At 41.8% G+C, this 24,175-nt stretch overlaps 1 protein-coding gene across 6 annotated transcripts in view; it reads left to right on the top strand.

The window, feature by feature from the left end:
• Positions 1-24,175, top strand: part of Odad2 (outer dynein arm docking complex subunit 2) — a 194,265-nt gene that overhangs the window by 126,088 nt on the left and 44,002 nt on the right. For 5 of the 6 annotated variants that reach the window (XM_039096476.2, XM_039096475.2, XM_039096478.2 and 2 more), the window contains 2 exons: positions 21,853-22,041; positions 23,951-24,172. In XM_039096476.2, the coding sequence (XP_038952404.1) occupies positions 21,853-22,041; positions 23,951-24,172 (411 nt within the window). Of the gene's footprint in view, positions 1-21,852; positions 22,042-23,950; positions 24,173-24,175 lie in introns of those variants that run through there. The other variant, XM_063276479.1, reaches the window with a different exon arrangement.

Below are 24,175 nucleotides of genomic sequence, written 5' to 3'. Positions count from 1 at the left end.
TTTGCCAAGTAAGTCTGAAGCATTTCTTTCTTTATAATTGGTCTCAAGACATTAACCTTTTCCTTTAGTTGATTCCTTCCTATTTCTTTGTATGTTGTCATGTATTTGTTTAAACTTGAACGTTTGAAAAGTTACCTTTAAAGATGTTCTAGACCGAATTGGGCAATATGAACTACATTGCCAAGTAGTAGAAACTTGAGATTACTCAGAATGAAAGTATCGAGCTTCTCAGGTCATTTATGGGCATGTATTCTATCTTAACCTCTATATTTATTACATATTCTTAGCTGCTTTGAAATGCCTACATTTCTCAATGGGCTCATGCATGCTTCATCATGGAGTTAAGCATGTTTTGCCATCTCCATTTGCCTGTAAAGTATACCTTAAGATATCTGTGAAACTGAAGGCCCAAGCAATTTCCATGCACCTCCCACCTCATCTGCAGCTTCTGTCACCTGAAATCCTGACTTGGCTACAGTGCCGTTAGAGCTCTGAGTCAAATGAGCTAGAACTCACGAAGAGAGCCAGAATGTTGAAATTAACCTCATGCTGCCCCTTGTAGCCTCCTAGGAACTGAACTGTGGTCTCCTGACGGCATATGCTACGCCAGAGCAAAGGTGGAGTGAGTGGGTGTGATGGTTTGGAGGAAGCGTTTTGTTGCTTTGCCAATTGCTTGTTTGCTGTAGATTTCTAAACAGGTTTCCTGAGCTCCGGCAGACTTGTTTCAGTCACTCTGTATAGATAACTGCTATTTCATGGGAGACTGTGGGTCTGAAGCTTCCTAGTCCGCCATCTTGAGGATGTGCAGTTGTTTCCTGGTAAGAAGTGACCTCTTAATATGAACTAAGTTTCCAAGGTGGAAAGTTTCATTTTGTTTTGCACTTGCCACAGTTAGCCTATGACAGGTTTAAATTTTGATCTCCTTGAATCTATGGTACATGGTATTTGTTGATTTACTTGGCTGCAAAGATTAAAGGTTTTAATGTAACTAGGAAAGGCTTGACGGGGGTGGGGGATGTGAGTTAGGGTTGGTGGAGGGGGAAGTGGGATATCATAGGAAGAAGGCTTGGTGGAGGGGCTAACTGGGGGCTGGATATCACTTGAGAGGTAAATGAATGGAATGATTAATTTTTTTTAAAAAAATGAAAATAAATAAATCATTCTCTTTTTCTCTTAAAAACAAGAAAGGCTGAAGAATTATATGTCAAACATTCCATCTGCTCCTTCCTTTGTAGAACTGTCAGATGTAAATACTGGGGTGCTTGACTATATATCCCAAGGCTTGAGGTAAAGTTCAGTCCTCTTCATCCCTTTCCTCTTGGCTCTTCTGATGGGACAGTTTGATTTGATCTGTCCATCTCTTTACTCAGTACCTCTGCCGCCTGTTCCAGGTGGCTTTTCTTTTTTCTTTCAGTTATTAAATTTTCATGTAAACTGAATAATTTCAATTCCAGAGGGTCTATTTAATTCTCTTTTAAAATTTTAAATCATTTTGTTGATATTCTCCTTCAGAGAGAACTGTCAAAATCTAATTACTTATTTGTGGAGTAAGTTGTTCAACATTTAACAGGCTTCCTTAGATTCAGATTCTGCTAACTGCTATTTATCCTTGGAGCTACACTTTCTACTTTCTATAGATGCTTCATTTATTTTGATTGAAAACATTTAAAAGATGATTTAAAGACTCTGCAAATCAAATTCATCCTTTTTAAAGATATCCTACCACCCTGTGTGTGTGTATGAGTATGTGTGTATGTTGTCTTGTATTTTACATCTATTGCAGGTTACTTAGGTCTGTATGTGACAGTATGTAGTGGTCCCCAAGGTCTCTGATTGGCCAGTATATTACTCATCACTTTATTTGAAGAACTCTTCCCCAGTGTCCTTGCACGTTTGTTTCCCAACCTTTGACAACAGCCTCTGTGGCACTTAAGCTCCGCACTACGTTCTGTTTCACCGTTTGTTTCCCAACCTTTGACAACAGCCTCTGTGGCACTTAAGCTCCGCACTACGTTCTGTTTCACCGTTTGTCTCCCAACCTTTGACAACAGCCTCTGTGGCACTTAAGCTCCGCACTACGTTCTGTTTCACATCTGTCTGCACAGAGCTCCAGGTGAGCTAAGATAAAAGCAAGTGTGTACGTGGTACTTTCCTATCTCCAGGGAAGTGCCGGGCCCTTGCAGCTCATTTATGAATGTCTCATTTCCAAGATCTCTCTAATATTTTGTCCAGGTACTTGTTCATCTCCGTAGATTGTGTCAGCCTCCATTCAGGTCACCATCTTCAGTCTCTTAGAATGGAGACTTTTATGTCCCTCTGTGGTTGCCAGACTACATAGTTCCCTTAACAATGTGTTTGAAAGAAGTCTGAAGATCCAGACCAAGGGCTGGGAACGGGACAACTTAGACTACTGTAACAATCTACTATTCTTGCCGAGAGTTTTTGAGTGAGGGCTCTTTGTTCCAAGCCTTCCATTAAGTTTGGGGATTTTTCTAATCCCAATTTTTCTAATTTTTATTATCTTTGCAGTTGGCATGGAAACTACTGCGTAATTATATTTTCAAAGCCTAGGTTTTGCTCATTTTTTTTTGTCTGTAAACTTGTTGTGGGGGGTCCTGTTTCCTGGGGGAATTCTACTAGTGTTATAGATGCAGGTCTCATGTATTTGTTCTTCAACTAAACAGAAGCAATTGAGTTAATCATTTGACACCAATGTGGCAAAGTTAGAAGCAGAAACACCCCACTTTGATCGTTATCCAGAGAGATGATTCTTTATCCTCATTATACATTAAAATAACTCTCACTGATTTAAAATAAATTGCTATCATTGACATTGGGAGTTGGACACTCAAACTTTTAAATCACTCCAGACGATTTTCTGTGAAAACAGGGCAGAGGAATGGTTAATTCTGAATCTCCCAACACAAAACATAGTATTAGACATTCCTGAGATCTTTAATTCACCAAGGATTGTACGAATGTAATGGTTTCAATTGTATAAGTAAGCGTACAATTATTGCTTAATAACAGGTGTGCGTGTGTGTGTGTGTGTGTTCGTGTGTGTTTGTTTGCTTGTGTGTATGTGTGTGAGTGTGTGTGTGTTTGTTTGCGTGTGTGTATGTGTGTGTGAGTGTGTGTGTGTGAGTGTGTATGTGTTTGTGTGTGTCAGTGTCTCTTCAGGTTTTAAACTAGCTCTGAATATGTAGTAAAACGCTTCTTGTCACCTGAGTTATTGCTCTGAACACATTTATAAGAATAAATAAATACATTAAATAAGTTTTAATTGTTTTACTAGGTTGACATTTTGATTGTGCAAACTATTAGTAGCAATTACACTCTTAAAATAGCACCAAAATAACTCAACAGTTACTGCTGTTTATTCGGTACCTTGTTATATTCTATTCTTTTCCTAATTCTCTCTTTTTCTTTCCACACACATGCGCATACACACACACACACACACACACACACACACACACACACACACACCCTTTCACCACCTTCTACTTTACAGATGAAGGCATTAGAGTAGAGAAGAACAGTAGCTTGGTCAACATTAACTTATTAATGTTCATGGATGCATCCCAAGCATTCAACCCACTGTCCATAAACATTAGAATCACATGTAAGTCTTATGTTGTCAGCTCTCATGTTCATGAATTGTTATCAATTGGTCTGGGACACAGCTTGGATGTTTCTACTGCTGAAATCACCCCACAGAATTGAAACAATAGGAATTTGTTTTTTTTGTTTTTTGTTTTTTTTATGGTTCAAGGCAGTTCAGTTCAAGACATCAGCACCACATCTGGTGAGGGCTGCTCTGTTTCTGGAGAAGGGCAAGAAAGCCTTTCGCAAAGAACTTAATGCCATTCACCGGAGCTCGGCACTCGTTCACTAATTATCCCTAAATGCCTAAATGTGTGCTCTTATGACTGTCACATTGGTGGTCAAGTTTAATTATCTTGAGTTTCAGAACCTAAACCATAGCATTGGGCTAAGGATATTTTAAAAATTCCTGGAGTGGAATTATATACAATAAAGCTACAGAATCACCATTTTGTTTTGTCAAAAAAGAAAGAGCAACTATATTTTTGCCTCTCTAACAACTTTGCTGAAACAAAAACCATCAAATACCTTGCTTACATTAAAAGATTCAGACACCTCCCTTAGTTTTTCTAAGCTTTATACAAATATAAATTCCTCAGGGTGAAATCTACATCAAAAAGCTTATATCAATTATATGGAAACTATTCAACTTAATTAATGCCATAAAGAGTGGCTAAAATCCCTTAAGTGCAAGATAAGGGTGTTGTGGATATGTGGTAATTTATGAAAGGCAAGGAGGGATTTCAGCTAGCTTCAAAATGGAACATAAACATAGCAGGCTGCCTGCTGAAATAGCACATACCCTCACATAGTCCAAAGCAGAAGTCCCATGTCTAGATCCCAAACAATAAGAGTCCCAGTGCAATCCTCTGACTGGGCCACGTCTAGAGATCTGGGCTAAATTCTGAGTGTGTTTTAAAGAAGAATCTTGATAATTGGCAGAGGACATCTATGAAAACCATTTAATAAAGGAATCTGTTAAAGATACATGAATACAAGAGGGATGGGGCAGCTGGCTTCACACATTTGGAAAGCATTCACACAGTTGAAGATATGATAGTCAATGTGTTTTACGTATGTCGTGAGCTTGATAGACACTTATGTGCCAAATGTGTGTGTGGACCACATACTTATAGAGAAGTGTGACATAAGACATAATACTTGGAAAACAGTTTCTGTAAGATGAGGGCTTTATGCTTGTGGGCTTCATTTCATGCAGTAATTTGTCCTCTGAGATCACCATTGTTAAGTTTTCTCGGCCTGATCCATGCAGCTCACTGGTCAGAAACAGCTGAACCTAAACTGGGATTCACTTCCTTTTATAAATCTGTGTCATGATATACACATGCTTTTTTAAAAGATTTAAATATGATAGCATTAAAATATACACAAGTATGCACGCAAAGCATATGCAGATAAATACACATTGAGTTTATAAATCGCTCTATTTTAAGATGCGTGTTTGTCTAGCACCTTTCAAATACATCACTGGTGGAGAATGTTGCGTCATTAACTCTGTAAGCGTCTGGTACACAACAGTGCCTCACAGTTTAGACCTCATTAATGTGATATTTTCCCAAACGAGACTCAGCATAGAACACTGTTAAGTGGGAAAATAAATAAACAACACCATTTTCTGTAATGTTTAAACATATTATCCCGAATTAGGTTAAGGAATAAGGGGAAAATTTAGAACTATTAATTTACAGTATTTTTCTTGAGCATCAATTAGGTTAAAACTCTCTTCAAGGTAAATCTGGATTGTAAAGCTTGCTCCATTTCTTCTCCAGAATTTAATTTACATTGCCCTCCGTTCCTAAGGAAAATGATGGTAAAATACTCTGATTCTGTTTGGCTTTTATCAACCTGCGTTTGAAAATGTAAGAACATTTGAGTTTAAAAGTAATTCTTTTAGGCTGGGGGGATTTAAGCACTGTGACTGGAACAAGGATCTTATTGTGACAGACCCTCACAAACAATGCTCTGTTCTCCTGTACGCTCAGGTTCTCACGTATGCTCAGGTTCTACTGAGACTTTTAAAAGGTTTAAGTCGCTGACTACGCTTTCAGGGTGGGATGTGCCCATTGAGTTTTGGAGTCTCTGACATTCGCTTTGAATGCAAACAGAGGGAGTTTGAAAGTTTTACATGTGATGGGCTATTTTTAAATCCTTTTCAAATACTATGCTGCACATCTTATAGCCTCTTTTTATAGCTCTCCTAGTCCAAAAGTTTGGTCTTAAGCCACATTCTCCTGGCCATGTAAGTGATTTAGAGTCACTGTGTGTATGTGTCCCATCTTCAGAGAAGTGTCTGCTCCTTTTGCTGGAGGGACGAGAAGGAACCTCATACCCATACACAGAGTGAGTGTTCCGTATACCAACGCACCCTGCTTTCTCTTCCGTTCATCCATCACTAAATAACACCTTAATATTTCCCTACTGGTTTGATTTTAACAAACTGCTAGTATTTTTCTGTGCTTACAATCTTGTCTCATCTTTGTATCTGCTTGACCCTGTTTAATTTGGACTTCACCCCTGTTTCTACTTCTTCAATGGCTCCACCCCTAACAGCATTGATTCCTGTCTTCCACTGGCTGCTTTTTCTTCACAGAACTTCATAATTTTTAGAGTTATGAATCCCTTAAAATGTGAAAGGTCTTCTGAGTGTCTTAAACAAGAATTAAAGTGATAAATTCAAATGTGAGTGCTTAGAGTCTGCACTCAGTGTAGAATGAGAAAGTAACTACAGTTTCGAGTCTATCTAATTCGATTTGCTGCAATCTTTTTTGTGAACTTTGAACCCCATGTCTATGCAGGGCAGCCCCTCAGAGTCCTTTGGGCTATTTTGTCACAGTCAAAGAAATACAGGTGTATGTGTCAGAATCAAGGGGATGCATATGGATGGAAATTCATCTCTATTGCAAACAATTAGGCAGTCATTGTTTTTATTCTTATTACTCAGGGGTTTCCCATTACAGATGAATATGTGAGTCGTGCAGAACAGTATTGCATCACAGTGAAACTGGCAGAGACCACTTTCTAGGATATATGAGAAGGTGAAAAGCATGGTGGCTTTGCCTAGCCCCTGAGCATTTTTAGTGCAAGACAGCTTTGGCAGGGTAACCGTTTTCCAGCCTCAAATATACTGTCTCCCTTTCCAGAGAAGCTATGTGACACAAGATGTCATATGTCGAAAATCCTTAACTCTCAAAAGAAAAAAGTCTCACCTTCAAAACAAATAATCAAGTCTTTGGGGGCCAGCGGCACTCGATGCTGACAGTTTTACTGTTCTGAGTACTGCTAACTGCTAAGAGCGAGGTGAGTCAGGACGTGGGGCTCAGCTGAGGCTTTGGCTCCCTTTGGTTCATACCATCCACCTCAGGAAGTTCTTGGATAAGAGACAGATGTGATCACTTTTGACATTTTCCCCAATGTAGCCCCAGTAGCTCATGCAGAATTGGAAAGCTGGTAGGCCTGTGAGGCAGGGGACAAAGACTGATTCTGAATTTGACTCATTGACCTGAACTTACCGACTTGAAGTTCTGCATAGAGACCTTACGTTCTTTTTCTTTAATGTTTGTTACTATGGCTGTCTATGTATCTATCATCTAGCTAGCTAGCTAGTGAGTAGTTTAATTATTATTTTGGGCGGCATTTGAGATTAAACTTTGGCCCTGGCACATATTAGACAAGAGCTTTACCACTAAGCCACAACTTCAGCCCAGTGCTCAAATAACTTGAAGTTGTACTTCTCAGTCTTAAAAAACAAAACAACACCAACAAATAACAAAACATTTATTGAATGTCAACTGAGTGTCCCTGTTTCCCAAGGGACACTGAGATAATGACTGGGGTCCTATTTTTTTAAATTATTATTTGTGTTTTGTTTGTTTATTTTTTACTGTGCCCAAGACAGGGTCTCATTATATCACCCTGGCTGGCTCAAACTCATGTTCCTCCTTCTTTGCCTCCCAAGTTCTAGGATTAACTGTGTGCTGTCCTACATGGTTGGGTATCTCCAGCCTTGGAGAGAGAGCCTGAGAAAAATTATTGCAACATAATGAACACAAGTCTGCAGTCACTTGTGCTGCCAATGTCACGTAGTGTGTGGGACTTAGCGTCAGCAGACTCAACAGCTCCACGAGCATCATGAGGACCAAAGGTTACTTTCATCCTTCTGTTCTGTCTGTCTGGTCAGTTGTGATAGGACCCTTAAAAATCTTCCCAGAAGCTTCAGCTCTTAGCTCACTGTGGTGCTTGGACCTTTAAACAAATAATAGGCGAGTGTCTTCGAAATCCATGACAGGCTTAGGCTGATCTCGGGTCACCGTCAGCAGATGAATGGATAAAGAAAATGTAGTGTCTACACACAGTGGGATAGTATTTAGTAGTGATGAGGAATGAAGCCATGCCATTTGCACCAATGAGTGGAGCTGGAGGACATTATATCAAGTGGAGACAAGCCAGGAACAGAACGGCTGAATATTCTATTACATGCAGATGCTAGAAATGTCAACCTGAACACAGAAATATCAAGTCAAGTTGGTGTTGAAGGAGTGTGTGTGTGTGTGTGTGTGTGTGTGTGTGTGTGTGTGTGTGAATAGAGAGAGACTGGGCTTGGTGCTGTGTGCACCTACAAACCAGGGATTTGTTTTTAAGCCCACCAGTTGGGTGAAGATGCGTCTGTATGTGTGGCTTCCCAAGCACTTTACTTCAATACATTCTTGGGTTTTACTTACTTTAGGAAATGATTCTCTTAATTCATGCTTTAAATTCCTGATCTACTGGTTCGCTGTTCTTTTTGGGGTGTCTAGCACGTTCCACCTTTCTGCTTATTCTGCAGTTCTTTGTAGTTATTCTATATTAGTTATTTTGTAGTATTTATTATTGTGGTATTTTATAGTTATAAATAACCTTGTACTCCCATCCTCTGTTTCTTTAAAAATAAAGTCTTCACTTTTTTTTTTTCTTCTGGGTCAGTCTGATTTCCCAAATTAATCTTTCTTTCCTTCTTGATTTTTAGATCTTTCATTTCTATTTAAAAGTCATTTGTTTGATAATCACGGGATTATCAAATCTAATTTTTTCTTTTGTATCTTTTATGATTTTGATTCAGTCCTTTAAGAATATGACTAGGGTTTAGGGTGCAGCTCCAGGCTGATGTGCGTATCTAGCATGCATAAGATCCTGGGTTCAATCCCCAATATTATAATAATAGTGCAAATAATAGTCATTGTATGTCCAGGACCTTGAGAGCTTGTTTGGAGGTTCTAGCAGGGGAGCATAGCTACTCTATACCCTTGGCCAAACCAGTCCTCCTCTATTCCAGGAAGTAAGTCCTCTTCGCACAGCTTCAGGAGGGACACACATGGAGTGGTGAGGGAGAAAGGGGACACCCGACTAGCCAGATCAGCTGAATCAACCCTGGAGATCAATGGGGTGACAGATGTCACAGCCAGATCACCCTTACATCCAAGAATGGCTAAGATCAAAAACTCAGGTGACAGCAGATGCTGGCGAGGATGTGGAGAAAGAGGAACATTTCTCCATTGTTGATGAGTTTGCAAGTTGGTACGACCATTCTGGAAATCAGTCTGGAGGTTCCACAGAAAACTGGACATAGTACTACCTGAGGACCCAACTATACCACTCCTGGGCATATACCCACATTATGCTCCAACATATAACAAGGACACATGCTACACTATGTTCATAGCAGTCTTATTTATAATAGCCAGAAGTTGGAAAGAATCCAGATGTCCCTCAACAGAAAATGTGGTACATCTACACAATGGAGTACTACTCAGCAATCAAAAACAATGACTTCATGAAATTCTTAGGCAAGTGGATGGAACTAGAAAATATCATCCTGAATGAGGTAGCCCAATCACAAACACACACATACAATATGTACTCACTGATAAGTGGATATTAGTTCAAAAAACTCACAATACCCAGGACACAACCCACAGACCATATGGAACTTAGGAGAAAGAGCAGGGTGTGGATGCTTCAGTCCTGCATTGAGGGGGAAAAGGATGATAACAGGAGGTGGAGAGACTGGGGGACCTGGGCAGGAGAAAGGAAGGGGAGGAAATGGGGGGGGCAGTATCAGGTACTGGAGGGGACAGGAGAAACATACAGAGGGTCAGGAAAGTGAATCAAAATATGTAGCAAGGGGAAACAAGGAACTGGGGATAGCCACCAGAGAGTACCAGATGCCAGGGAAACAGGCTGCCAGGACCCAATGGGGATGATACCAGCAGAGAAGGAGACATAGAACCTGTAGATCTGAATAGCATCCAGGCTAACGATGGGACCACACACCCATCTCAAAGTCTTTAACCCAGAAATGTTCCTGTCCAGAGGAAGAACAGGGACCAAAATATGGAGCAGAGACTGAAGGAAGGGCCATGTGGGGACTGCCCCACCTGGAGATTATCCTGTCTGCAGACACCAAATCTGACACTGTTGCCATTGCCAAGAGGCAGGTGCTGACAGTAACCTGGTGTGGATGCTCCTTGGGAGATTCAGCCAGCAACTGACCAATACAGATGTGGATGCTTGGAGCCAACCGTGCAAGACTGAGCTTGGGGACCCCAGTGGGGAAGCTGGCAGAAGAACTGGAGGAGATGAGAGGGATTGCAACCCTATAGGAAGAACATCATCAGCTGGCCGGACCACCCAGTGCTCCCAGGGACAAGACCACCAACCAGAGTGTACAGGGAGGGATCCACCAGTCCAGATACATATGTAGCAGAGGATGGCCTTGTCTGACATCAATGGGAGGGAAGGCCCTTGGTCCTGTGGAGCTTTGATACCCCAGCATAGAGAGATGCTGGAGGGTCGGGGGAGAGGGGGATAGCACCCTCTTTGAGGCAAAGGGGAAGGAGGAGTGGGAGGTTTGGGGTAGGGATTTGTGGAGGGGTAACTGGGAAGTGGAATATCATTTGAGATGTAAACAAATGGAATGATTAATTTTAAAAAAGGGGGTCACATGCATCACCCCTGCCCCCCAATTGCTTGTCCATCTTGTTTTGTAAGTCTGTCTTCCTGGTGTGTGTTTATTGTCTGTAAGCATGTTATTTTTTTCCTAATTCCCTCTGCCTTTCTTATTCTTTTTTTTTCAGTTATGCTCAGATTTTATTACCTTTTTTTTTGCTTGTTTGTTTTTTATTAACTTGAGTATTTCTTATATACATTTCGAGTGTTATTCCCTTTCCCGGTTTCCGGGCAAATATCCCCCTCCCCCCTCCCCTTCCTTATGGGTGTTCCCCTCCCAAACCTCCCCCCAACAGTCTAGTTCACTGGGGGTTCAGTCTTAGCAGGACCCAGGGCTTCCCCTTCCACTGGTGCTCTTACTAGGATATTCACTGCTACCTATGAGGTCAGAGTCCAGGGTCAGTCCATGTATAGTCTTTAGGTAGTGGCTTAGTCCCTGGAAGCTCTGGTTGCTTGGCATTGTTGTACATATGGGGTCTCGAGCCCCTTCAAGCTCTTCCAGTTCTTTCTCTGATTCCTTCAATGGGGGTCCTATTCTCAGTTCAGTGGTTTGCTGCTGGCATTCGCCTCTGTGTTTGCTGTATTCTGGCTGTGTCTCTCAGGAGCGATCTACATCCGGGTCCTGTCAGCCTGCACTTCTTTGCTTCATCCATCTTGTCTAATTGGATGGATGTATATGTATGGGCCACATGTGGGGCAGGCTCTGAATGGGTGTTCCTTCTGTGTCTGTTTTAATCTTTTCCTCTCTATTCCCTGCCAAGGGTATTCTTGTTACCCTTTTAAAGAAGGAGTGAAGCATTCACATTTTGATCATCCGTCTTGAGTTTCATTTGTTCTAGGCATCTAGGGTAATTCAAGCATTTGGGCTAATAGCCACTTATCAATGAGTGCATACCATGTGTGTTTTTCTGTGATTGGGTTACCTCACTCAGGAGGATATTTTCCAGTTCCAACCATTTGCCTACGAATTTCATAAAGTCATTGTTTTTGATAGCTGAGTAATATTCCATTGTGTAGATGTACGACATTTTCTGTATCCATTCCTCTGTTGAAGGGCATCTGGGTTCTTTCTAGCATCTGGCTATTATAAATAAGGCTGCGATGAACATAGTGGAGCACATGTATTTTTTATATGTTGGGGCATCTTTTGGGTATATGCCCAAGAGAGGTATAGCTGGATCCTCGGGCAGTTCAATGTCCAATTTTCTGAGGAACCTCCAGACTGATTTCCAGAATGGTTGTACCAGTCTGCAATCCCACCAACAATGGAGGAGTGTTCCTCTTTCTCCGCATCCTTGCCAGCATCTGCTGTCACCTGAGTTTTTGATCTTAGCCATTCTCACTGGTGTGAGGTGAAATCTCAGGGTTGTTTTGATTTGCATTTCCCTTATGACTAAAGATGTTGAACATTTCTTTAGGTGTTTCTCTGCCATTCAGCATTCCTCAGCTGTGAATTCTTTGTTTAGCTCTGAACCCCATTTTTTAATAGGGTTATTTGTCTCCCTGCGGTCTAACTTCTTGAGTTCTTTATATATTTTGGATATAAGGCCTCTATCTGTTGTAGGATTGGTAAAGATCTTTTCCCAATCTGTTGGTTGCCGTTTTGTCCTAACCACAGTGTCCTTTGCCTTACAGAAGCTTTGCAGTTTTATGAGATCCCATTTGTCGATTCTTGATCTCAGAGCATAAGCCATTGGTGTTTTGTTCAGGAAATTTTTTCCAGTGCCCATGTGTTCCAGATGCTTCCCTAGTTTTCTTCTATTAGTTTGAGTGTATCTGGTTTGATGTGGAGGTCCTTGATCCACTTGGACTTAAGCTTTGTACAGGGTGATAAGCATGGATCGATCTGCATTCTTCTACATGTTGACCTCCAGTTGAACCAGCACCATTTGCTGAAAATGCTATCTTTTTTCCATTTGACGGTTTTGGCTCCTTTGTCAAAAATCAAGTGCCCATAGGTGTGTGGGTTCATTTCTGGGTCTTCAATTCTATTCCATTGGTCTATCTGTCTGTCTCTGTACCAATACCATGCAGTTTTTATCACTATTGCTCTGTAATACTGCTTGAGTTCAGGGACAGTGATTCCCCCTGAAGTCCTTTTATTGTTGAGGATAGCTTTAGCTATCCTGGGTTTTTTGTTATTCCAGATGAATTTGCAAATTGTTCTGTCTAACTCTTTGAAGAATTGGATTGGTATTTTGATGGGGATTGCATTGAATCTGTAGATCGCTTTTGGTAAAATGGCCATTTTTACTATATTAATCCTGCCAATCCATGAGCATGGGAGATCTTTCCATCTTCTGAGGTCTTCTTCAATTTCTTTCTTCAGAGTCTTGAAGTTCTTATTGTACAAATCTTTTACTTGCTTGGCTAAAGTCACACCGAGGTACTTTATATTATTTGGGTCTATTATGAAGGGTGTCGTTTCCCTAATTTCTTTCTCGGCTTGTTTCTCTTTTGTGTAGAGGAAGGCTACTGATTTATTTGAGTTAATTTTATACCCAGCCACTTTGCTGAAGTTGTTTATCAGCTTTAGTAGTTCTCTGGTGGAACTTTTGGGATCACTTAAATATACTATCATATCATCTGCAAATAGTGATATTTTGACTTCTTCTTTTCCAATCTGTATCCCCTTGACCTCCTTTTGTTGTCTGATTGCTCTGGCTAGAACTTCAAGAACTATATTGAATAAATAGGGAGAGAGTGGACAGCCTTGTCTAGTCTCTGATTTTAGTGGGATTGCTTCAAGTTTCTCTCCATTTAGTTTAATGTTAGCAACTGGTTTGCTGTATATGGCTTTTACTATGTTTAGGTATGGGCCTTGAATTCCTATTCTTTCCAGGACTTTTATCATGAAGGGGTGTTGAATTTTGTCAAATGCTTTCTCAGCATCTAATGAAATGATCATGTGGTTTTGTTCTTTCAGTTTGTTTATATAATGGATCACGTTGATGGTTTTCCGTATATTAAACCATCCCTGCATGCCTGGGATGAAGCCTACTTGATCATGGTGGATGATTGTTTTGATGTGTTCGTGGATTCGGTTTGCCAGAATTTTATTGAGTATTTTTGCGTCGATATTCATAAGGGAAATTGGTCTGAAGTTCTCTTTCTTTGTTGGGTCTTTGTGTGGTTTAGGTATAAGAGTAATTGTGGGTTCATAGAAGGAATTCGGTAGTGCTCCATCTGTTTCAATTTTGTGGAATAGTTTGGATAATATTGGTACGAGGTCTTCTATGAAGGTCTGATAGAATTCTGCACTAAATCCGTCTGGACCTGGGGTCTTTTTGGTTGGGAGACCTTTAATGACTGCTTCTATTTCCTTAGGAGTTATGGGCTTGTTTAACTGGTTTATCTGTTCCTGATTTAACTTCGGTACCTGGTATCTGTCTAGGAAATTGTCCATTTCATGCAGATTTTCAAGTTTTGTTGAATATAGGCTTTTATAGTAAGATCTGATGATTTTTTGAATTTCCTCTGAATCTGTAGTTATGTCTCCCTTTTCATTTCTGATTTTGTTAATTTGGACACACTCTCTGTGTCCTCTCGTTAGTCTGGCTAAGGGTTTATCTATCTTGTTGATTTTCTCAAAGAACCAACTTTTGGTTCTGTTGATTCTTTCTATGGTCCTTTTTGTTTCTACTTGGTTGATTTCAGCTCTGAGTTTGATTATTTGCTGCCTTCTACTCCTCCTGGCTGTATTTGCTTCTTTTTGTTCTAGAGATTTTAGGTGTGCTGTCAAGCTGCTGACATATGCTCTTTCCTGTTTCTTTCTGCAGGCACTCAGCGCTATGAATTTTCCTCTTAGCACAGCTTTCATTGTGTCCCATAAGTTTGGGTATGTTGTACCTTCATTTTCATTAAATTCTAAAAAGTCTTTAATTTCTTTTTTTATTTCTTCCTTGACCAGATTATCATTGAGTATAGCATTGTTCAATTTCCACATATATGTGGGCATTCTTCCCTTATTGTTATTGAAGACCAGTTTTAGGCCGTGGTGGTCTGATAGCACGCATGGGATTATTTCTATCTTTCTGTACCTGTTGAGGTCCGTTTTTTGACCAATTATATGGTCAGTTTTGGAGAAAGTACCATGAGGAGCTGAGAAGACGGTATATCCTTTTGCTTTAGGATAGAATGTTCTATAAATATCTGTTAAGTCCATTTGGCTCATGACTTCTCTTAGTCTGTCTTCGTCTCTGTTTAATTTCTGTTTCCATGATCTGTCCATTGATGAGAGTGGGGTGTTGAAATCTCCCACTATTATTGTGTGAGTAGCAATGTGTGTTTTGAACTTTAGTAAGGTTCCTTTTACGTATGTAGGTGCCCTTGTATTTGGGGCATAGATATTTAGATTGAGAGTTCATCTTTGCGGATTTTTCCTTTGATGAATATGAAGTGTCCTTCCTTATCTTTTTTGATGACTTTTAGTTGAAAATTGATTTTATTTGATATTAGAATGGCTACTCCAGCTTGCTTCTTCCGACCATTTGCTTGGAAATTTGTTTTCGAGCCTTTCACTCTGAGGTAGTGTCTGTCTTTGTCTCTGAGGTGTGTTTCCTGTAGGCAGCAGAATTCAGGGTCCTCGTTGCGTATCCAGTTTGTTAATCTATGTCTTTTTATTGGAGAGTTGAGGCCATTGATGTTGAGAGATATTAAGGAATAGTGATTATTGCTTCCTGTTATATTCATATTTGGATATGAGGTTATGTTTGTGTGCTTTTCTTCTCTTTGTTTTGTTGCCAAGACGATTAGTTTCTTGCTTCTTCTAGGGTATAGCTTGCCTCCTTATGTTGGGCTTTACCATTTATTATCCTTTGTAGTGCTGGATTTGTAGAAAGATATTGTGTAAATTTGGTTTTGTCATGGAATATCTTGGTTTCTCCATCTATGTTAATTGAGAGTTTTGCAGGATACAGTACCCTGGGCTGGCATTTGTATTCTCTTAGGGTCTGTATGACATCAGTCCAGGATCTTCTGGCCTTCATACTTTCTGGCGAAAAGTCAGGTGTGATTCTGATAGGTCTGCCTTTATATGTTACTTGACCTTTTTCCCTTACTGGTTTTAATATTCTTTCTTTATTTTGTGCGTTTGGTGTTTTGACTATTATGTGACGGGAGGTGTTTCTTTTCTGGTCCAATCTATTTGGAGTTTTGTAGGCTTCTTGTATGCCTATGGGTATCTCTTTTTTTAGGTTAGGGAAGTTTTCTTCTATGATTTTGTTGAAGATATTTACTGGTCCTTTGAGCTGGGAGTCTTCTCTCTCTTCTATACCTATTATCCTTAGGTTTGATCTTCTCATTGAGTCCTGGATTTCCTGTATGTTTTGGACCAGTAGCTTTTTCCGCTTTACATTATCTTTGACAGTTGAGTCAATGATATCTATGGAATCTTCTGCTCCTGATATTCTCTCTTCCATCTCTTGTACTCTGTTGGTGAAGCTTGTATCTACAGCTCCTTGTATTCTGTTGGTGAAGCTTGTATCTACAGCTCCTTGTCTATTCTTTTGGTTTTCTATATCCAGGGTTGTTTCCATGTGTTCTTTCTTGATTGCTTCTATTTCCATTTTTAATTCCTTCAACTGTTTGATTGTGTTTTCCTGGAATTCTTTCAGGGATTTTTGCAATTCCTCTCTGTAGGCTTCTACCTGTTTATTAATGTTTTCCTGCGTTTCTCTAAGGGAGTTCTTCACGTCTTTCTTAAAGTCCTCCAGCATCATGATCAAATATGATTTTGAAACTAGATCTTGCTTTTCTGGTGTGTTTGGATATTCCGTGTTTGTTTTGGTGGGAGAATTGGGCTCAGATGATGCCATGTAGTCTTGGTTTCTCTTGCTTGGGTTCCTGCGCTTGCCTCTTGCCATCAGATTATCTCTAGTGTTACTTTGTTCTGCTATTTCTGACAGTGGCTAGACTGTCCTATAAGCCTGTGTGTCAGCAGTGCTGTAGACCTGTTTTCCTGTTTTCTTTTAGCCACTTATGGGGACAGAGTGTTCTGCTTTCGGGCGTGTAGTTTTTCCTCTCTACGGGTCTTCAGCTGTTCCTGTGGGCCTGTGTCTTGAGTTCACCAGGCAGGTCACTTGCAGCAGAAAAGTTGGTCTTACCTGTGGTCCCGAGGCTCAAGTTTGCTTGTGGAGTGTTGCTTATGAGCTCTCCGTGGCAGCAGCAACCAGGAAGATCTGCGCCGCCCTTTCCAGGAGCTTCCGTGCACCAGGGTTCCAGGTGGCATTTGGTGTTTTCCTCTGGCGTCAGAGATGTGTGCAGAGTGCAGTCTCTTCTGGTTTCGCAGGAGTGTCTACCTCTCTGAAGGTTTAGCTCTCCCTCCCACGGGATTTGGGTGCAGAGAACTGTTTATCTGGTAGATCCCTTCAGGTTCTGGCGGTGTCTCAGACGCAGCACTCCTGCTGCTCTTGGGCCCTCCTCTACGTGAACCCAGAGGCCGTATACAGTTTCCTCTTGGGCCAGGGATGTGGGCAGGGATGGGCAGTGTTGGTGGTCTCTTCTGCTCTGCAGCCTCAGGAGTGCCCACCTGACCAGGCGGTGAGGTCTCTCTCCCTCGGGGTTTGGGAGCAGAGAGCTGCTGCGGGCCGGGATCCACGGGTTTGGGACTCCCGGTAAACACAGGAAGTGCCCGGTCTTAGAGCTGCCTTTCTTATTCTTAACCCTCATTGAAAATGATTTCATTTTTCGTATTTGCATTTATATGTGCATGTGATATACATGCATGCATTCGAGTACACTGGTACATATCCACATACACATATGTACATGTGGAGGAGGAGGTCTGAAGTTGAAGTCATGTGTCTTTCTCAATTTCCCTCCAGCGCATTTATGGAGGAAGAGTCATCCTGAACCTAGACTCACTAATTCTCCTAGTCCAGGGAGCCAGCTTGTTCTAGGAGTCCTCTTTCTCAGTCCGAAACCTGATCTTTCTACTCAACATTTGAAAAGCAAGTGCTTCATCTACTAAGCCATCTCCCCAACCTTATATTGCTCTTTATTTTATTTTTTAAATTTTTTAAACTTTTCATTGATTCTTGGGAGTTTCACATTATGCACTCTAGTTCCATTCTTCTTGCTGTCTCTTGTATCGCCACCTGCCCTGGCAACCTTCCCCTACAATAAAACACACATGTATGCATGTGTGTACATACACACAAAAAAACAAAGCATAGGAAACATCTCATCATGGAAGCCATAATGTCCCAGTGTGCCCCACAATCTACCCCTCTGTCTATATATCTTCGCTAGCGAATGCTCATTGTAATGAGTCATTGGTCTGGTTCCAGGTCTCTGGCTTCTGGGACACCATCAGTACTGGATCCTCATGGGACTCTTCCCACTATCTTATTGTTGCCCTGTTGTATCATGGGAATCCTACAGCTTTGGATCAGCAGAACTGACCCTTTCATGTGTCCCAACAGTTCACAGATGATGTAGACTTTGGGGTGGGTCAACCTAAAGCTCTGGATCTGGGCCTAGGTGATGCTGAGCTCGTCAGCCTGCTGGTTCCCCTTTATCTGTACCACCAGGGCAAACTCCACACTACTGCTCCAGCTGGGCCACCCAATGCTGCCATTAGCAGGGGACAAGGTCAGCTCTCTATGCTGCCCAGGTGAGGTTTAGGGCCAGTTTTTCCCTCAGTGACGGCCAGGGTCAGCCAACTTGTGCACTCTCATTACCTTGGAGGCCAGCTCTCCAACGTACTGCAGTGGCAAGGGGCAGGGGATAAGGGGAGGAAGGCATCACACCAGTCCACACCTCCTCAGGGCAGACTAGTGGCAGGGCTCACTTTCCCATGCTCTCTCCCTCGGGGCTGGATCAACTGCACCCCCTCCACCAGGGTCATCATCTCTACTGTGCTGCCCAGGTGAGATGCAAGGCCCATTCTCCAGATTTCTGGAGCCCAAGAGGGGCAAGGCCGGCTCAGTCTCATGACCCAGAGTCAGCTCACCCACCTGCCTCAGGTAGCGAGAGGCAAGAGAGGCAAGGGGGGAGGAGGACATCACCCCGAATGCCCAGGCCACCTCATGTAGTACATTGCTCATTTTTAAGAGATGTGAGACTTGCTAGTTTTTACAGAGAGAAAAATGGACAGAATGGTGTTGCATTTATTTTAGTAGTTATTGAATTTTTAAATATAATTTCATGTCTGATAATTTCTAAATTCTCAAAATTTTAATAAACTGACAGTATAGACCAAAGTTGTGAATTATCATTTCTTTTGCATTATAATACTATTGTTTGCTATAGAATTTATGTAGACTGGAACAATTTGAAATAATTTTATGGGCACACTAGAAGGGTATCAACTATCAGAAACGATATTTACATTCGGATTGCGTACTAGGCCCCCCGTATTGATCCTGTTTGTTTCCATAGCAATGGGAGACATAGCCTTATGTGTTTGCTGATGCTTCATTGGATCTGCCTCTTCCTGACTTTACCTTGCACTAGGAGATCATCCTGGTTTATTCTGTATATAGGTTTGTGGGGTCAGGGAGGCTGCCTCTGATACCTTCATAGCCAGCAGAGGGACAAACTCTGGGAGGCATGAGGGCAATTTGACAAAATGCAACTATAGGCCGGTGTTGGGAGTCTGGCATGAAGTCGTTTATTTTAGGCATATTTGAGGACAGCACAATTTGGTGAAAACTATTCTGGTGAACATCAACCCACCCCCCTATGCACAATAAAGCATGCCTAAGTGTGTCTGGGGAGCAAAGTAAGCCAAATGCAGATCAGACATGACTACATTGAAACTCTTTGCAAATTCTACAAAGGTAGGTGTTAAAAATTAATCGAGGGAAAAAATTGGTCTAAAAGAGAATCTGGTGCTGGAAAATCCCTGCCACACAGACAGGGCAAAGGTCACCAGGTTAGAAAGCTGGTACGCTCCAGCCTTTTGGGTCGAGAAGGGGTTTTGTATTCCTTCCCTTGAAGGAACAACCGTATGCGCTGTGGGGGTTGTGAAAGTCAACCTTAGGAAGGAAAATGTGGAATGGAGAATGAGGGCATTAGGTCTAAGACAGAACACTGCTGAAACAGCAAAAAAGAATCGAGGCCAGGGTGGTGACTGCTTCCCCATCTTCACGGAAGTCCTAACGAGTGACCATTCTTCCCTCCCCTACTTTCCCCATGTTCCTTCTGAGAAACCTCATCAGGCAGGGCATTTTTTTGTTGGAGCAACAGTGACGTATGTTGTGGTGAGATACAATTGGCTGAGGATTTAGGAGCTTGGGATTGGCTCAAACACTGTATCAGCTTCTTCACTGGCCAATAAACTCACATCTGCACCCTGATAGAGAATCTGACGTCCCTGGATTCATCATGTGACTCTGTGCGCTCCCTCACCCCCTCCCCGGACCCTCCCCCAACACACACACATCCTCTGTCCTGTTCCGACAGTGTACTTAACATTCCAGGCTCCCCTACTGCGTATTTGTGGGGAACATCTGTGACTTAAGCGAATGGTAACTGCTGGACACTGCTGTGACTAGTGAGTAACGGACAACAGGCCCACCCGGAATTTAAAGTTCAGGGTAAAAGGCAAACAAGAAGCGATTCACTACCCACAATGATCCGTACTTTGAAGTGTTTGAGGAGCTGCTTAACTCCAGTTCACAGCAGAAGCCGGTGGACTCAGGTTTATGTGAGATACTGTAAGTGATCAAGTTGAGGCTAGACATGAAGATTGGGTTACAGAGAATGCCTTACTCACCATGCTTTGGAGCTTGGATTTTATCCTCCAGCAGGTACACCATGGAAAAATGAATAGGGGGTGGGGATGTAAAAATCAAATTGATGATTAGTAAAGCTCACATGGTATCTTGCCATTACACAGGATAGGATCTAGCTTCTAACTTTCAACATTTGTAAATTGGTTTTAAATTTTTAAATTAGTTTTAAAAATCTAAAATGCGATTAATCATACCTACTGGGCAGGATTGTTGTGAGGCTCAGCTGGGCTAACAGATGTATGGTTCCTACAGTGTCTTAAAAAATGTTAAACCCCAGTGTTCAAATCAGTCCATAGGATGTCTCGGCCCCATCCACCTGCTCCTTGGTGTCTGCTCACTGTGTTTCCCTACCATTTCTCATTGCCCCTGACCCCCGTGAAGGGAGGCTATGCCAGTTTGGTCTTTCATAAGATTCATAGTTCTGTCTCAGTCCACTGCTGTCAGTACATGCTCGCACCGCCACGCCTGGCTGGACGCTGTCAGGTATGCCCAAGACGATGGCTACACGGTGTATATCAACGCATCTCATTCACAGATTCTTGATAGAAGCCTCTCTGTTACCCCCAATTCACTCTTAAGGATTTTACATGGTTATTCCTGCAGATGTGCAGAAAGGTGCCAAGCCCACACGTGTTAATTGGCATTTTTGTTTTCAGCTCATAATGGAAACACGGGACCATTTGGGAGTCCATGGGAGGCCACATTTTTCACATTTCTGTGCTTTGTGCACATTAGTTCAGTGCTAAACTGTCTCCAGACACAGTGCTGAAGTATTGCCTATGGTTCTTAAGCACAAGAAGGCTTTGATGTGCTTCTCAGAAAAAATATGTGCTTGACAAGCTTCTGTAGATGAGTAATAGTGCTGTTAGCTATGGTGTTGATCTTAATGAATTAAAAATACATATGAGCAGGCCCAGCACACTGACTCAGCTGGCGAAGGCTCTTGCTGCTAGGTCTGACCCCTGAGTCCTGAATTCGAGTGGCGGAAGGAGAGAACCAACTCCTACAAGCTGTCCTCTGACCTCCATGAGTGCACTGTCGCGCACGTACCCCTAATACGTAAAATAAATAAATAAGATTCTTTAATCTCTGGAATAAGGTGTGTCAAAAAGAAACATAGATAATACTGTTACTGTTCACTTGGCAAAAATATTGTCTCCAGAAGCGTATCAGGATCTAACCCTATGTTTCCTGAAAGAGTGGTTCACTGTTGGCCAATTCGATGCTTGCGATGACTTTTTACAGCACCCTACAGGTTCTAAAAAAAAAATGTATTTTGTTAATTGCTCAGTAGCTCCTATGGCAAATATTCAAACTGAAGTGTATATACTTACTGTGTACATATTCATTATTATACATAAGCATACACATATATACATAGAATTTGAAAATGCAGGACTATATTAAACTAAAATATTTTGTCTTAAAGTTTATCTAACATCCTTATCAATACTTTCCACCTTTTTTAAACGAGTGTAAGAGAAGGTGTTTCTCTGTTATCTAGGATGCTGGAGAAATGGTTCGCTCCTTTGTTGGTGGTCTGGAACTTGTTGTCAACCTACTGAAGTCAGACAATAAAGAGGTCCTGGCAAGTGTCTGTGCCGCTATCACCAACATAGCAAAAGACCAGGAGAACTTAGCTGTTATTACAGACCATGGAGTCGTCCCTCTTTTGTCCAAACTCGCCAATACAGTAAGTGGTACCTGTTATCATGGGATTCTCTCAGAACACAGCACGGTGAAAGACAAGAGATATGAGGTCTAGAGATCTGGGTTTGGGTTTGGTGCCCATTGCTGATGAAATACAAGATTTTCTTCAGTTCCTTGAGCTTCCTTGAGACCGATAGACACAAAGGCATATTTTATATGCAGAATATTAATATGCAAGATCTTTGTTAAATACAGTTTTTTAAATGACTCGTTTGCAAGCAAAGCTGTGGCAAATACACGTGCTGTTATGTAAGTAGCAGCCGTCCTCCCCGCTGCTGCCATTGTTCTTAAGGTAGCTGCTCATTCCAACATTAGAATGGGATTGCTCTCCTCCCATCGTAAAAGCCTGGACTGCGACTGACTCAAGCCACAAAGCTTTGGCAGTGTTAGTCTATTTATTTAAAACTCTGCCAGCTAAAGCAGGGCCTGGAGACAATGACTTCACCATGCCCAGAACCATCTGAACCAAGCTTGCAGTACCACTTGGTAGGAGAGTAACAAACCAGACCTGCAAACACTGGAAGAAGAATCCTCAGGGCAGGATACCCAGGACACCCAGCCTCTCTCTCAGAGCATCTGTCAGACTCAAGGCAGCACATTCTGTGAGTCAAGAGAATGGGACAATGGAAACTATAGCATGCTCAGTTATTCTATAAATCTGAGATAACTCTAGGCAGAAAGTCTTGTCTGCGTAAAGAAAATACAGAAAGGACACTAGAAAGTCTAGTAGATATTATCTGTTGCTCTGTCTTCCCCTTTTCAGAAATTAAGGTGGAATTTGGGGTTCTCTACAGGTAAAAGCACTTGCCACTCAAGCATGAGGGCCAGAGTGTAGATTGCCATCACCTGCACAAATGCAAAGTGTATACATTGGCCTATCTGTAATCCCAGAACTTGGGAAACAGAGGTGAGGGGTCCACAGCAAGCAGGCTAGCTAGAATAGCTGAATAAGCAAGACCTGGGTTCAAGTCAAGACCCTACCTCAATTTATAGCATTGAAAGTGACCAAAGGCAATGCCCAAAGTCAACATCTGACCCCTAGGTGCACCTGCATGGATGCAAACACACATGTATGCCACATATATACACATGCAAAAACTGCAGTAAGAAATAAATATAGGTTGAATAAGTGGAATTAATCCACTCATCCCAACTACATGAAGTACTCCTTGAAGAATATACAGCATTCTAGGCATATTTTTCTTATTAAGCAACTTGATCATTTATAAGGTTATTTTTACCTCTTATGTATGTGTATGTGCGTTCACATATGTGTATATACCGTAATGTGCACATGGAGGTTGGAGGACAACTTTTACCATGAGAGTCCAGGACGGAACTCAGGTCGCCGGTCTCAGGGGTAAGCCCATTTACCTACCAGTCATCTTGCTGGCCCTAATTTGTAAAATTTTGTTATGAGGTTTTGCTTATTACTCAGTAGGCAGTCAAGTTTCCTGAAACAAATGACCGGTTTTAAACACCTGTTTCATCTTTGATAGCACTGATTACATTCAGCTCATAGAAAACTCAGCAAAGCCAAGCCCTTTAACTCCACCAATCAAGAGGCAGAGGCGTGCAGATTAGAGACTAACCTAGTCTACACAGTAAATTCAAGGTCAGTCAGAGCTACACCATGATCCCCGCCTATCTACAAATATATGTGTACACTTACGTATGTATATATGATGTATAAAGAAATATATAAAATATATTGAAGTATATATGTATGTATGTGTTTAGAAGAAAGAGAGTCAAAATTCTAGTTCCTTCAAGGTACGTCCTAAGGAGCCAGGGAGTGCTGCTGCACACTCCCAGGCCTTTCAGTGGACAGCGCGTGCAGTACATAGATCTAGCCTCACAGAGTGGCTACAGCTCTCAGTCGTTTCTTCCAGAATAACGACAAGCTGAGACGTCACCTGGCAGAAGCTATCTCACGCTGCTGTATGTGGGGAAGGAACAGAGTGGCTTTCGGGGAGCACAAGGCAGTGGCCCCACTGGTGCGTTATCTGAAGTCAAATGACACTAACGTGCATCGAGCTACAGCCCAGGCCTTGTACCAGCTCTCGGAAGATGCCGATAACTGCATCACCATGCACGAGAACGGTGCTGTAAAGGTA

Source organism: Rattus norvegicus, chromosome 17, assembly GCF_036323735.1.
Source record: "Rattus norvegicus strain BN/NHsdMcwi chromosome 17, GRCr8, whole genome shotgun sequence".
NCBI classification, from domain to species: domain Eukaryota; kingdom Metazoa; phylum Chordata; class Mammalia; order Rodentia; family Muridae; genus Rattus; species Rattus norvegicus.
Note: the sequence above shows the minus strand (reverse complement) of the source record. Positions and strands in the feature narration are given on the sequence as shown.